This window comes from Dama dama, chromosome 19, assembly GCF_033118175.1.
Source record: "Dama dama isolate Ldn47 chromosome 19, ASM3311817v1, whole genome shotgun sequence".
Classification (NCBI taxonomy): Eukaryota; Metazoa; Chordata; class Mammalia; order Artiodactyla; family Cervidae; genus Dama; species Dama dama.
Window position 1 is genome coordinate 42941356 of NC_083699.1, and position 13509 is coordinate 42954864.

At 37.8% G+C, this 13509-nt stretch overlaps 1 protein-coding gene across 1 annotated transcript in view; it reads left to right on the forward strand.

Moving 5' to 3' along the window:
* The window catches only part of OSTN (osteocrin), a 41048-nt gene that overhangs the window by 2099 nt on the left and 25440 nt on the right, over positions 1-13509 (forward strand). The window contains exon 2 of the mRNA XM_061167916.1: positions 13224-13322. Coding sequence (XP_061023899.1) covers positions 13224-13322 — 99 coding nt within the window. The remainder of the gene's footprint in view (positions 1-13223; positions 13323-13509) is intronic.

Below are 13509 nucleotides of genomic sequence, written 5' to 3' on the forward strand. Positions count from 1 at the left end.
CTTAGACAAGTTAATTACCTTTGAGTCTGGCTCTCTCCAATTACTGAGAATGAAAGTGAAAGTGAAAGTCACTCAGCCGTATTTAACTCTTTGCTACCCCATGGACTATACAGTCCATGGAATTCTCCAGGTCAGAATACTGGAGTGGGTAGCCTTTCCTTTCTCCAGGGGATCTTCCCAACCCAAGGATCCAACCCAGGTCTCCCACATTGCAAGCGAATTTTTTTCCAGCTGAGCCACAAGGGAAGCCCAACAATACTGGAGTAGATAACCTATCCCTTCTCCAGGGGATCTTCCCGGCCCAGGAATCAAACCGAGGTCTCCTGCATTGCAGGTGGGTTCTTTACCAACTGAGCTATGAGGGAAACCCTTGCTGAAAAGAGTAAATTCCAGTTTCTGATGATAGCCTCTTTCTTTTCTAAAACTCTTTGTTCCTACAACACAAAGCTCTAACCATTGTGAAAAATGCACCTTTAAAATATCAGCTGGGCCACCACTGATAACTTGGCTGTTGGCCCACCAAGTAAGAGCTGTGGCTTTCCATAGTCCTCTCCAAGAGCCTTTCCATGTACTTGTCCATGACTTCCCTGTGTTCCCACACTGGTGGTTGCATTTCCTTGCAAACTCTGACTTGTCCATCCATGCCAGGGCACTAAGATGTTTAAAAAGTGGCGTCTCTTCCTCTTGCTCTTCCACAGTCCATCCCTCCCTGGCTGCTCCCATGTTTGTGTACAGTCTAGTTCCTGTAGAGAAGTCCTTAACCACCATAACAACCATGTTGGCTCCGCTTCCATTACCCAGCCTGACTCTGCTATACTGTCAACATTACAAAAACTGTGGGAAAACCATGACTCAACATAATTAATGATTTTTTTAAAAAATAAAATTAATAGAGATATTTTATGAACCATAAAACAAAATATAAATTTAAAATTCAATTAAAAATTTACTTTGGTTAATATAAGAGTTTGAAAAATAATTATATTTTAAGTATAACAGATTTCTTCCCTTTGCCTTCTTTTCATTATGATTTGTTCATGTGTGCAAGCTTGCTAAGTTGCTTTAGTCATATCCAACTCTTTGCGGGCCCCAGAGACTATAGCTCACTGGGCTCCTCTGTCTGTAGGATCCTCCAGGCAAGAATACTGGACTGAGTTGCAAGGGATCTGCCTGGCCCAGGGATCAAACTCACATCTCTTATGTCTCCTGCATTGGCAGTCAAGCTCTTTACCACTAGTATCACCTGGGAAGCCAGATATTGTTCATAGTTTTACACTAATATTTTAATAGAAATATTATGGCTGAAATTAATGCTAATGCATAGTATACTATAACATTAAATGTTAAAAGTGATTGCCATTTATAACTCTCTTTAGTAAAATTTCCTTCCCTCAGTCAATATTATTTTATTATATTTTATTTTATATCACTATGCTATAATTCTAGATTCCAAGGTCCAATTTTATTCCTTAAAATGAACAAGGATAAAATTTTTTCATAAAAATAAAAGAATAAAAAGAAATATTTTGACAAGTTGCCATTTTTAGAAGGCAATATCAGGATGTGGTGGTTTAGTCGCTAAGCCATTTCCAACTCTTGCAACCCCAAGGACTGTAGCCTGCCAGGGTCCTCTTTCCATGGGATTCTCCAGGTAAGAATACAGGAGTGGGCTGTCATTTCCTTCTCCAGGGGATCTTCCCAACCCAGGAATAGAACCCAGGTCTTCTGCACTGCAGGCAGATTCTTTACTGACTGAGCCATGAGGGAAGCCCCTAATATCAGGATAATAATAGCTATTATTTAATAAGCTATCACTTATTATGCCTGTCCCTTTACCTGTATTATTTCTCATCCTTATAATAAACCTAAAAAGTAAGCTTTTGCCCCATTTTCCTGGTGAAGATATTAAAACAATGAAGCAAAGTAACATTTCCAGTCAAGAGTCATATTCAAGTCTGTGTAACTTAAGAACAACCAATCTCTTTCTACTAACTCACTTTTCTTGGATTAGAAAGTATAACTACAATACCAGGAGCCAGGAGATGAGGAAGCAACCTGAGTTGGGTCAGTTCATCTATTAAAAAGTGGAATTATAATATTTTCCATATAAATCATAACTTGACTATTAGGAGGATGAAAGGAGACAGATTTCAGAATGATAAGGTACCTTGCAGACATTAAAATAAAAATTATTATTTACAACAACTGTACTTGAAGGAAATGAAAGCATTACAGGAAAAGTCTGCTCGTGCAGGAAGAAATCATTGGCTGGGCAGGGCCAGTGGCCAAGGAGTTTTCCTCTCCGCCAGGCTGTGAGCAACTGGATGACAGAAAGACTGTCTCATTCATGTCTATATCCCTGGCACCTGATAAACAGCATATACCTAAAAAATGCATCTTGTTGTTGAGTATTATAAAATATATTTTGGGCTTTTATTTATATTTTAGAGTATTTTTTTCATTGATTATATTGTCTAATTTAATGTAATTGAAATGTAATTTACTATTTTATTAAATAGTATTCATACATGCTGAGTCGCTTTGCTGCTGCTGAGTCGCTTCAGTCGTGTCCGACTCTGTGCGACCCCATAGACGGCAGCCCACCAGGATCCCCCGTCCCTGGGATTCTCCAGGCAAGAACACTGGAGTGGGTGCCATTTAATTCTCCAATGCATGAAAGTGAAAAGTGAAAGCGAAGCCACTCAGTTGTGTCTGACTCGCAGCGACCCCAGGGACTGCAGCCTACCAGGCTTCTCCGTCCATGGAATTTTCCAGGCAAGAGTACTGGTTGGGTTGCCATTGCTTAGTCGTGTCCAAATCTGTGTGACCCCATGGACTGTAGCCCCCCCAGGTTCCTCTGTCCAGGGGACAGAGGCGAGAATTCCAGGCAAGAATACTGGAGCAGGTTGCTATGCCCTCCTTCAGGGAATCTTCCTGACTCAGGGATCAAGCCCACGTCTCTCATGTGTCCTGCATTGGCAGGTGGGTTCTTTACCACTAGCGCCACCTGGTAAGCCCATAAATAGTATACACAAGTACAAAGTGGAGTAAAAACTGAAGGAGTGGTAATAGTCCACATTATCCTGATGCATATATATGCCATATTTAACTGCATTTACCCAACTTTACCCTCTGAATGCCTTTTCATACCACATAAAAATGGCTTGCATCAAATGACCAAATAGCATGTGTAAGTGCAATTCTATCAACATTTCGCCATCTCTAGTTTTGAAGATTCTTTTTTCTCCCATTATTAACTGTTAGAATTAAACAACAAGTCCCCTTACCAGTACTGTACACAATCATACACGAAGTTCTCTTCTATTTCTAGAGGACATAGTTTTCTATGAAGAAATTTACAATATTTCAGGGATCAGAATGCAAATTAGTGTTTGATAAGGAGAAATCTTAAACTTTACTGGATTAATGATTAGGGAATAAGGACACAAGTCCCTCTCATTAGAATGAGAATCTGTGATGTGGAGCATGAACAGACATACCAGGAGTTGGGCGTAACTTCATCACATATTATTGTAGGTATAAAAGTTGGGCAAATCTCTTCCCATTAGTTTCCATATCAGTTAGTATCTGTTCCACATTTCTGTTTACCTACCACAAAGCGCTGCTTCCTTCATTCATTCTTTCAACACATAATACTGACTCCCTGCCAGGCATTATGTTGGGTGCTGAGATAAAATAGTGAACATGACATAGTTCCTACCCTCAAGGAGTTTACAGCAACATTTACGTACTTTACTTATCTGGGCTTTTTAATAATGTGATCTTACTAATATCATGGTAGGTTTCTACCTTCTTAAATTTGTGCGAGAAAGATACTAGCAGTATGGTTGAAAATTCAAAATTTTTTAAAAATGAGGTATTCAACAACAAAGTTTTATGATTTTGGAAGGCAATAGTGTCTGAAAAAGAACAAAAATGGCGCCAGACAGAATAAAGTCAGTTAACACATGTATACTAGTAAATTATCATTCTTCCTGATTTATAGTACTCAGGGAAAGTCATTTTAAAATGCAGGTGTCTGCCACATTAAGAACACCTCATCCATACACATCTGACTTTATAAGCAATTTGTTTTGGAGATGGGAAAATGCTTTATACTTCCACAAATAAGTTAAACTTGAAGGAGCATGAAACTGAGAGGCTGAAAGCATTACGTTGTTGTTCTGGCTCTTCTAACTGGCTTTGTGACTTTGGAAAATTGACTACTGCTGATGGAAGAACAATGAGAAATGAGAAAGAACGCACTCCTGACATTTTCATTTAAAAAAAAAAATGTTAAATTTCTCAGTCTCAATTTGCACCTTCCTTTCAAAATCATACTCAATCTATCAAGCAAATGCCCATCATGCAATCTACTGAAAAGAGCAAATTTCACAAAGAGAATTTTAAATAAAATAAACACCACGAGTATTTCTCAGACATATTTCAGTGAGAATGATATAGACAATGTATATGCTAGTGATAGAAGCAACTAGTTGTAGTTCAATTGTTCTTGGGTGAAAATCCTCAATGACTTCAAATTTAGTGTTTGAGTTTAAGATGATCTGAAATTAATCCCCACTTCTGAAGTTCTAAGTGTCTTAGCCATGTTTAGATCTCTTGTTTGTGGAGCCAATTGCACCAAAGGTTGTGGCAAGGCAGCACCAATAAAGCAGAGATTCCAGCGTCCAAGTCTCTGCTTTCAAGCAGGGAAGTGTCTCAAGCACCTGGTTTCTTCTCTCATCAATGAAAACTGAGAACAACCTTAACGCCCTGTTCAAATGTCACTCGTTGAAACATTACAATTATCCCTATAATGTCAAACTGTTAGGTATCCTCTTGATTTTTTAACATAGACTTTGCTGATTGACTTTAAAGATGGCCCCAAGTTCCCTAACTCATTGTGGGTATAAGCTTTACTTCCCCTGGAAGGACTTGACTTTAAATACCTGCACTCAATAATAATCATTTTTATACAAAATGGTTTCATGCAAAAATTAGAGTTTCCACTGAAAAGTTTTACCTATGATAAAATAAGAATGACACTGTTTTTTCGCAGATAAATGTACCTCTTTATACATTCTCAATAATAATACTAAACATAAAAGTACATGTTTTATTGCTCTTATTCAGCAAACAAGGCAAATCATAATGATCTGTGCTATTTGTAAATTAACCAATTCTAAATTTAAAAAATTTAATTAATTAAAATGTGAGATCATACATGAGGTTTATTAGACAACTTGACAGTTTAGGCATCTTGCTCAAGGTTAACTAACACAACAAGGACAGTTATCCCTATCCTTCAAGTCTGATTCTGAGTTTTCCCCACCACTCACCATCACAGAAATACATGTTTTCTGTATATCTGAAATTTTCTATTATCAAAAATTCCTATTTTTATATTTAAAAATAGGAACTTTTGATAATGATAATACTAATTTTGTATCCATTAATATATAAAGTAGAAACAGCAACCCACCATAGTATTCTTGACTGGAGAAGCCCACTGTCAGAGGAGCCTGGTGGGCTATTTATAGTCTATGGGGTTGTTGGAATATAGTCCATGGAGTCGCAAAGAGTTGAACAGAACTGAAAAGACTGGGCACATCCACTAATACTAACACTTGTGAGTACTCTGAAAATATTCAAATGATTATTCTACCTTGATAGACACACTGTTAATAACAAATGCAGAGGAATAGGAACTCAGTCAACTCTTTAAATTTTTTAACATTATGTGATTTTTTAAAAAATTTAGTCATTTTCTGGCTGCATCAGGTCTTAGTTGCAACATGCAGGATCTTTGTTGGGGAACACTGGCTGTGCCTGGGCAACACTAGTTGCCCCGAGGCATGTGGGATCTTAGTTCCCTGACCAGGGATTGAACCCATGTCCCTTGCATTGTAAGCTGGATTCTCAACCACTGGACTACTAGGAAACTCTCATCAGTATGTGATTTTTTTTTAATTTAAAGTTAATAATGCATTAAATATTGCACAATCCTTTCTCTCACCCCCAAAAAGCAGATATAACTGCTGCATACTGGGGCATCTGGATCCTCCTTCAGCTCTAACATCTTTATTTCTAAAGTGTGGGGGAACTGAGTATACTGTCTTAAGAAAGATGAGAAAAAAAACTTCAAGTAAATAATTGAAGGTAAATAGATCTAGCATATTTCATCCATTCTGTGCACCTCTAACATCTCTAAGATTGGAATGCCTTACACTTGATTGCTGTTGTTTAGTCACTCAATCTTGTCCGACTCTTTTGCGACCCCATGAACTGTCGCCTGTCAGGCTCTTCTGTCCATGCGATTTCCCAGGCAAGAACACTGGAGCGGGTTGCCATTTTCTTCTCTAGGGGATCTTCCCAACACAGGGATCAAATTTGTGTCTCCTAAATTCGCAGACAGGTTCTTTACCACTGAGACACAGGGAAGCCTTTATACCTGGTTGCATGTCATAACTTAATTGATAGCATTTTTCTCTTTCTTAAAATACACTTATAAAATAGAATCACTGCAAATAAAATCTTAAAATCGAAGATTTGAAGGCCCTCTCTTTTCAGCTAGAAATACTTAAAATTCATGAGGAGAATTTTTACTTGAAAACCTAAATGCAAAGTCTTATGCATAGACTCACCTGATTTGAGGAAGGGCAGAAAGGTTTTCTCAGCCAAACCGACACCAACAACATACAATGTCTGTGCTTCCATCGGAAAAGAGTCGAATTCAGCAACAGTCTTTACTAAAGCTAGAAACAACTTTATAGGTCGTCTGCCCAGAATCATATAGTGAAATAGCAGCCAAGCAAGAGCAGGGCCTGAGTCTCAGAACCCCTAGCTCAGGTGTCTCTCATACAGACTTTGTGTTCACCATTGTCCCTTAGACTCGCCTTTACAATAAGAAAAAAGGTAGTTACTCTATTATCAACTATTCTGGAAGCTTTCCTCTATTATTAAAAAGACTCGGGTGAGCATGACGTTATGGAGAAGGGTAAAGGCTACACTGTAAAAGTAGCCTACAATCTCAGGCTTCCCAGGTTATGATAGTGGTAAAGAACCCACCTGCCTATGCATGAGACATAAGAGACTCGGGTTGGATCCCTGGGTTGGAAAGATCCCCTGGAGAAGGGCATGGCAACCCATTCCAGTATTCATGCCTAGAGAATCTCATGGACAGAGGATCTCGGGGGTCTATAGACCACAGGGTCACACAGATTCGGACACAACTGAAGCAACTTAGCATGAAGAGGGTACGCTTTAGAATTTACTCTGCTTTTCAGTTTTACTGTGGGACCAAGCTGACCCACCACTTGCCTAGAAGACCACCCCTGTTTTCAGAGAAAGAAGGTTTGAGGAGTGTTATGTGCAGGCTCATAAGGCCATTTCCCAGTGACAGAACTAGGGACCTTTCACAACATGTCCTGTTAAATCTCATTTATGTGCCTGCAGTGTCACAATGGGAGAGAATTTTTAAGTTTAATTACTTTTTTAAGTACTTTATCTTTAATTAAGACTTTAATTTCTGTTTAAAGTAAGGTGGGTAGAGTCTATTTTGTATATTTCCAATTAAGAAATTAGTAAAATAAAACATCCAAAAAATTATCGACTCAACCTAAAAATTTAGTCCTCTTATGAATTTCTAATGGCTAGATCCACTATCTCTAAGTCAGAACTTGTTGAGGAGAAATTTCCTTAGTCACCTGAGTGATTTGGTTTTCTTCAACACCAACCCCCAAAGACATTGGCAACCATCAAAGAATGGTTGCCAGTCTTTTCCTAGCCCAGCCCACATTAGAGATTATTTTTCATAATAATGATGACTCACTGCAGCACTGATGGTCAATAATGCAAACATCTTTTTTGTCTTAGCAGACTTCTCATTTAGTCCTATTTTAAATATAATTAAACCAGAATTTTTAATATGTCAGTGTGCACTGTCAATGTTTTAAGGGAATATATGTGAAAGTGAAAGTTGCTCAGTCGTGTCTGGCTCTTTGCAACCCCATGGACTGTAGTCCGTGGAGTTCTCCAGGCCAGAATACTGGAGTGGGAAGCCTTTCCCTTCTCCAGGGGATCTTCCCAACCCAGGGATCCAACCCAGATCTCCCACATTGCAGGCAGATTCTTTACCAGCTGAGCCGCAAGGGAAGCCTTGTGGCTATAATAAATGCCTATCTGCAACCCAAACTTCAGTGACAAAACATCAGGTCTTCCTCCGCCCACCACCACTCCAGCCACAGATTGGATGATCCCTTCAGGGTAAATGAGTTCTTGCATGTAAGAAGTCTTTGAAACAAAGGTTAAGATGTTACACAATGTAAGATGTTTGTTTATTCAGCAAAATCATTAGTGACAATATGTGCACATGCTAGACCAACTGACTGAAAATGAAGTACACACCTAATCTTATAAGGTAGATCTCATGCCCATGGTCTATTTGGAAACTCCTCATATTAGAGAACTATAATTCAAAAATTTCTCAATGAAAATTATGGCTGTAGGTGCCTCCACTGTCATATAGTCACACAATGAACATGCTTTGAGTGTTCTTTCTGTAATTTGCAGTGTACATGGTGCTGAGTAGATTTTTAGTCATGGACTATATTTATCCACTATCAACAAAATAGGGAAATGGAGCTGAACCTGGTCTTTCCCTTCGCTCCCTATAATTTCCTCTGTTTCTAATTTTGTAGCAATCAAGTTTCAACTAGTTAATCAAATGTCTTTTGTGTGGCAGGTGCCAGGGTGTTTGTTTTCATTAGTGTACCAAATGCCATATTTAGGAACTTGGCCTTTTGGTTAACTGGCTATAAGCATGGCTTTAAACTGTTAAATGTGTGTATTTAAACTCGGCATTTATTTTTATTTCTCCCTATCCAAATAATCAGGATGTGGTTATCTGTAAGATGACACATTACGACTTTTTTCCTATCTACACCCAAGAACAAAAATATATGCCTCAGACATAATCATCAATATTATAAACATCCACCATCCTGTGCCATTTATAAGATTGCAGAGATGAAGAGAAACCTGGTTAGTAAAATGTGCATAAAAACAGATGAAGAAAGTCCACACAGGAAATCTTATAAAATTGAAAAATTTCACACTTTAAAACTGTTTAAAAAAAGAGTGGAAAGAAAACATCACAATTATAAGCTTATCTTTGAATGAATGGAAGAGTTATTCTTTAAAAGATATGCCAGAAATATGAGGTCATTATAAAAAAAAGTTATTTTTTTAATATAACTTACGTTTTGCTGAGGAAAGTCAAAGACATCAGCAAAATCAGAAGGAAAAATAAGATTCAATACCTGACTTTCTAAAAGAATAAATAATGCAGTTTTTGGTTGGTATTGTTTACCAGATAACTTTTACATTTCTTCCTGTTAGTTTTCTTCTGTCCTAATTTAGAAAAATAATCATGATCAGCTCTTTTTAGAGCCTAGATGTTGTTTTAGAAGAGAAGCTATGGGGCAAAGGAGAAAAGGAAAGATATACCCATCTGAATGCAGAGTTCCAAAGAATAGCAAGGGGAGGTAAGAAAGCCTTCCTCAGAGATCAATGCAAAAAAATAGACGAAAAACAATAGAATGGGAAAGACTAGAGATTTCTTCAAGAAAATTAGAGATACCAAGAGAATATCTCATGCAAAGATGGGCACCATAAAGGACAGAAACAGTATGGACCTAACAAAAGTAGAAGATATTAGAGGAGGTGGCAAGAATACACAGAAGAACTACACAAAAAATATCTTAATGGTGTGATCACTCACCTAGAGCCAGACATCCTGGAATGCAAAGTCAAGTGGGCCTTAGGAAGCATCACTATGAACAAAGCTAGTGGAGGTGATGGGATTCCAGTTGAGCTATTTCAAATCCTAAAAGATGATGCTGTGAAAGTACTGCACTCAATATGCCAGCAAATTTGGAAAACTCAGCAGTGGCCACAGGGCTGGAAAAGGTCAATTTTCATTCCAAACCCAAAGAAAGGCAATGCCAAAGAATGTTCAGACTACTGCACAATTGCACTCATCTCACATGCTAGCAAAGTAGTGCTCAAAATTCTCCAAGCCAGGCTTCAACAGTACGTGAACCATGAAATTCCAGATGCTCAAACTGGATTTAGAAAAGGCAGAAAAACTAGAGATCAAATTGCCAACATCTGTTGGATCATAGACAAAACAAGAGAGTTCCAGAAAAGCATCTACTTCTGCTTCATTGACTGTGCCAAAGCCTTTGATTGTGTGGATCACAACAAACTGTGGAAAATTCTTCTAGAGATGGGAATACCAAACCACCTTACCTTCCTCCTGAGAAATCTGTATGCAGGACAAGAAGCAACAGTTAGAACAGGACATGGAACAGCAGTCTGGTTCCAAATTGAGAAAGGAGTACGTCAAGGCTGTATATGGTCACCCTGCTTATTTAATTTATATGCAGAGTACATCATGAGAAATGCTGGCCTGGAAGAAGCACAAGCTGGAATCAAGATTGCCAGGAGAAATATCAATAACCTCAGATCTGCAGATGACACCACACTTATGGCAGATATGAAGAGGAACTAAAGAACCTCTTGATGAAAGTGAAAGAGGAGAGTGAAAAAGTTGGCTCAAAACTCAACATTCAAAAAATGAAGATCATGGCATCCTTTCCCATCAATTCGTGGCAAACAAATGTGGATACAATGGAAACAGTGACAGACTTTCTTTCCTTGGGCTTCAAAATCACTGCAGGTGGTGACTGCAGCCATGAAATTAAAAGATGCTTGATCCTTGGAAGAAAAGCTATGACCAACCTAGACAGCATATTAAAAAGCAGAGACATTAATTTGCCAACAAAGGGCCACCTAGTCAAAGCTATGGTTTTTCCAGCAGTCATGTATGGATGTGAGAGTTGGACCAGAAAGAAAGCTGAGTGCTGAAGAATTGATACTTTTGAACTGTGCTGTTGGAAAAGCCTTTTGAGAGTCCTTTGGACTGCAAGGACATCAAACTAGTCGATCCTAAAGGAAATCAGTCCTGAATATTCATTGGAAGGACTGATGCTGAAGCTGAAGCTCCAATATTTTGACCACCTGATATGAAGAGTCAACTGATTGGAAAAGACCCTGAGGCTGGGAAAGATTGAAAGCAGGAGGAGAAGGAGAGAACAGAGGATGAGATGATTGTATGGCATCATTGACTCAATGGACATGAGTCTGTTCAAGCTCTGGGAGTTGGTGGTGGACAGGGAGGCCTGGCATGCTGCAGTCCATGGAGTCGCAAAAAGTCTGACACAACTGAGCAACTGAACAATATATGCGGTGAAGAGTTTATATGTGAATTAATCCAAACCTCTCAAAGTTCTTTTGAAGTCAGAATTACTCTTCATTTCACCAATATGGAAAATAAACTTCAACAGGTTAAGTAACACAAACCCAAGGTCATACTATTACTAAAGCAAATATGAGTCTCAAATACAATTATTCAGATTGAATAATTCTTCTTTTTGCTCCCTGCAGGTTTTCAAATGATGTTTTTTAAGGAAACTAAAGTTTGCTGAGAATTCTTATTAATGATGAGCTGGGGGACTTCCCAGTGTCATGTGGAGAAGTCACTCTACTTCTAAGTGGAGAAGTCAAGCCGCTTTTATTAGTAACCCAGAGCCAGAGATCTTCTACCAGAGGGGCAAGGCCTCCCATTTTAACCAGCAGTCAGACTGGCAGTCAGAGGTCTAATCTATACTGTAATTAAGCTTTAATTGGATTTATAGTGCTTTATTAATGTAAAAATTCATAAAAGTATCAATGACACATGTTTGTGCTTACTACACAGAATTAATAAATGTAACCTTTTGACTTGTTTGCTCTCCTGTGTATATATAGGTAAAACCTGAGTCCCTTATGTTTTCTTCATAATCTTATATTCTTCCCCACTTTCCCCGCAAGCAATCAGTCATGAATCAACTTTCATTGCTCTCTATTTTAATTATAGGTATAGATTTCAAAATACAGTAAATTGCTTTATGTATTTCCAATTTGGGAAATGGCAACCCACTCCAGTTTTCTTGCCTGGAAAATCCCATGGATGGAGGAGCCTGGGAGCCTGCAGTCCATGGGGTCGCAAAGAGTCAGACACGACTGAGCAACTTCACTTTCATTTTCAACTTCACTTTCATAGATTTCAAAATACAGCAAATTGCCTTATGTATTTCCAATTTAGGTAAATGGTAGCATGGCATATACACTGTTCTAGAATTTCTAATTTCCCCTCAAATCTGCTCTATTTTAAATCCATGCATACAATTACACATAACATTTACGTCATTTGTTTGAACCATAGATAACACATATATTTAAATTGTTTGCGTTAAATCCACATTATGAATGTACTTCAACTGACAAATCCATTTCCTTCTGAGTAAGGTACTTGGGTTGATTCATTTTTTCACTGCTATAAACAACGAGGCTGTGAACTTTCAAATACATGTTTTCTTATAAACTTTGGCCCATTTTTATTTAGTTGTGTCTGTTTTTTAAATTTTATTTATCAGAGTTACTTAAATGTTTCAAATGCTAGTCTTACTTTTTTATATCTGTTCAAAATACATTTCATTTGTAATTTGTTATTTATTGCAATTTGTTTACTTACCTTATCACATGGAAAATTTCAATTTTTATATAGTGTAATTTGTTAATTTTTTCTATGAAGTTCACCTTTTGAATCTTGCTCAAAAAATCATTTTAAATCATGGGACATAAAGATATTCTACTATTGGAACAGTGGTGTTTTTGAAATTTCATATAAAATTGCTTTTAGACACAGCACATTCTCTCTTGTTCACCACAAACCCCAGCAGGGGTTGGTTTATCATACCTAGTCAATTTAACACATTTCTCTTTAGGTACATAATGTTGTAACCTGTGAATTAGACACTCAAAGAATAAGGTTCCACAAACTAGATTTCTCGGACTTCGGTTTCTTTGAGTTAAATTATGATTATAGCTGTACAGCCCCAGTCTAGGTTTCCATGGAAATGAAACCTTGATAGAATTCATTCTGGGAGACTGACAGCCTCTATTAAGTATAATTTAAGCATTGCAAAGGTGCACTCCAATGTAGAGAAACTGAATAATTTAGTTTATTACCTACCTATAACAAGCTTTACAGGCATTTTTGTTTCCTATCTTTATATGTCAAACTAATGAATGTTAACCCTGTTGTGTGTGGCCCTTAGATGCTGGACTGGAGATTAGCAAGCGCACATTTTATCCTGGCTATGACACTGATGCTCTGGAGCTCAGGAAAAGTGCTCCCAGTGGGTGTCACAACAGAGGTAATGGAAACCAGGGGCCGTATTTTTTAATGAACTTAAATCATTTTTCTTAAGGTCAGTAGCAGGTGCTGCTGACAAATACGGAGAAATTTCAATAACACAAAAATCAAGTAAATAGACATTTCTTTCTATGCTGTGTCCTCACAATGGATTCAGAGAAAATCCGGTATCTAAATATTTAAAAGAA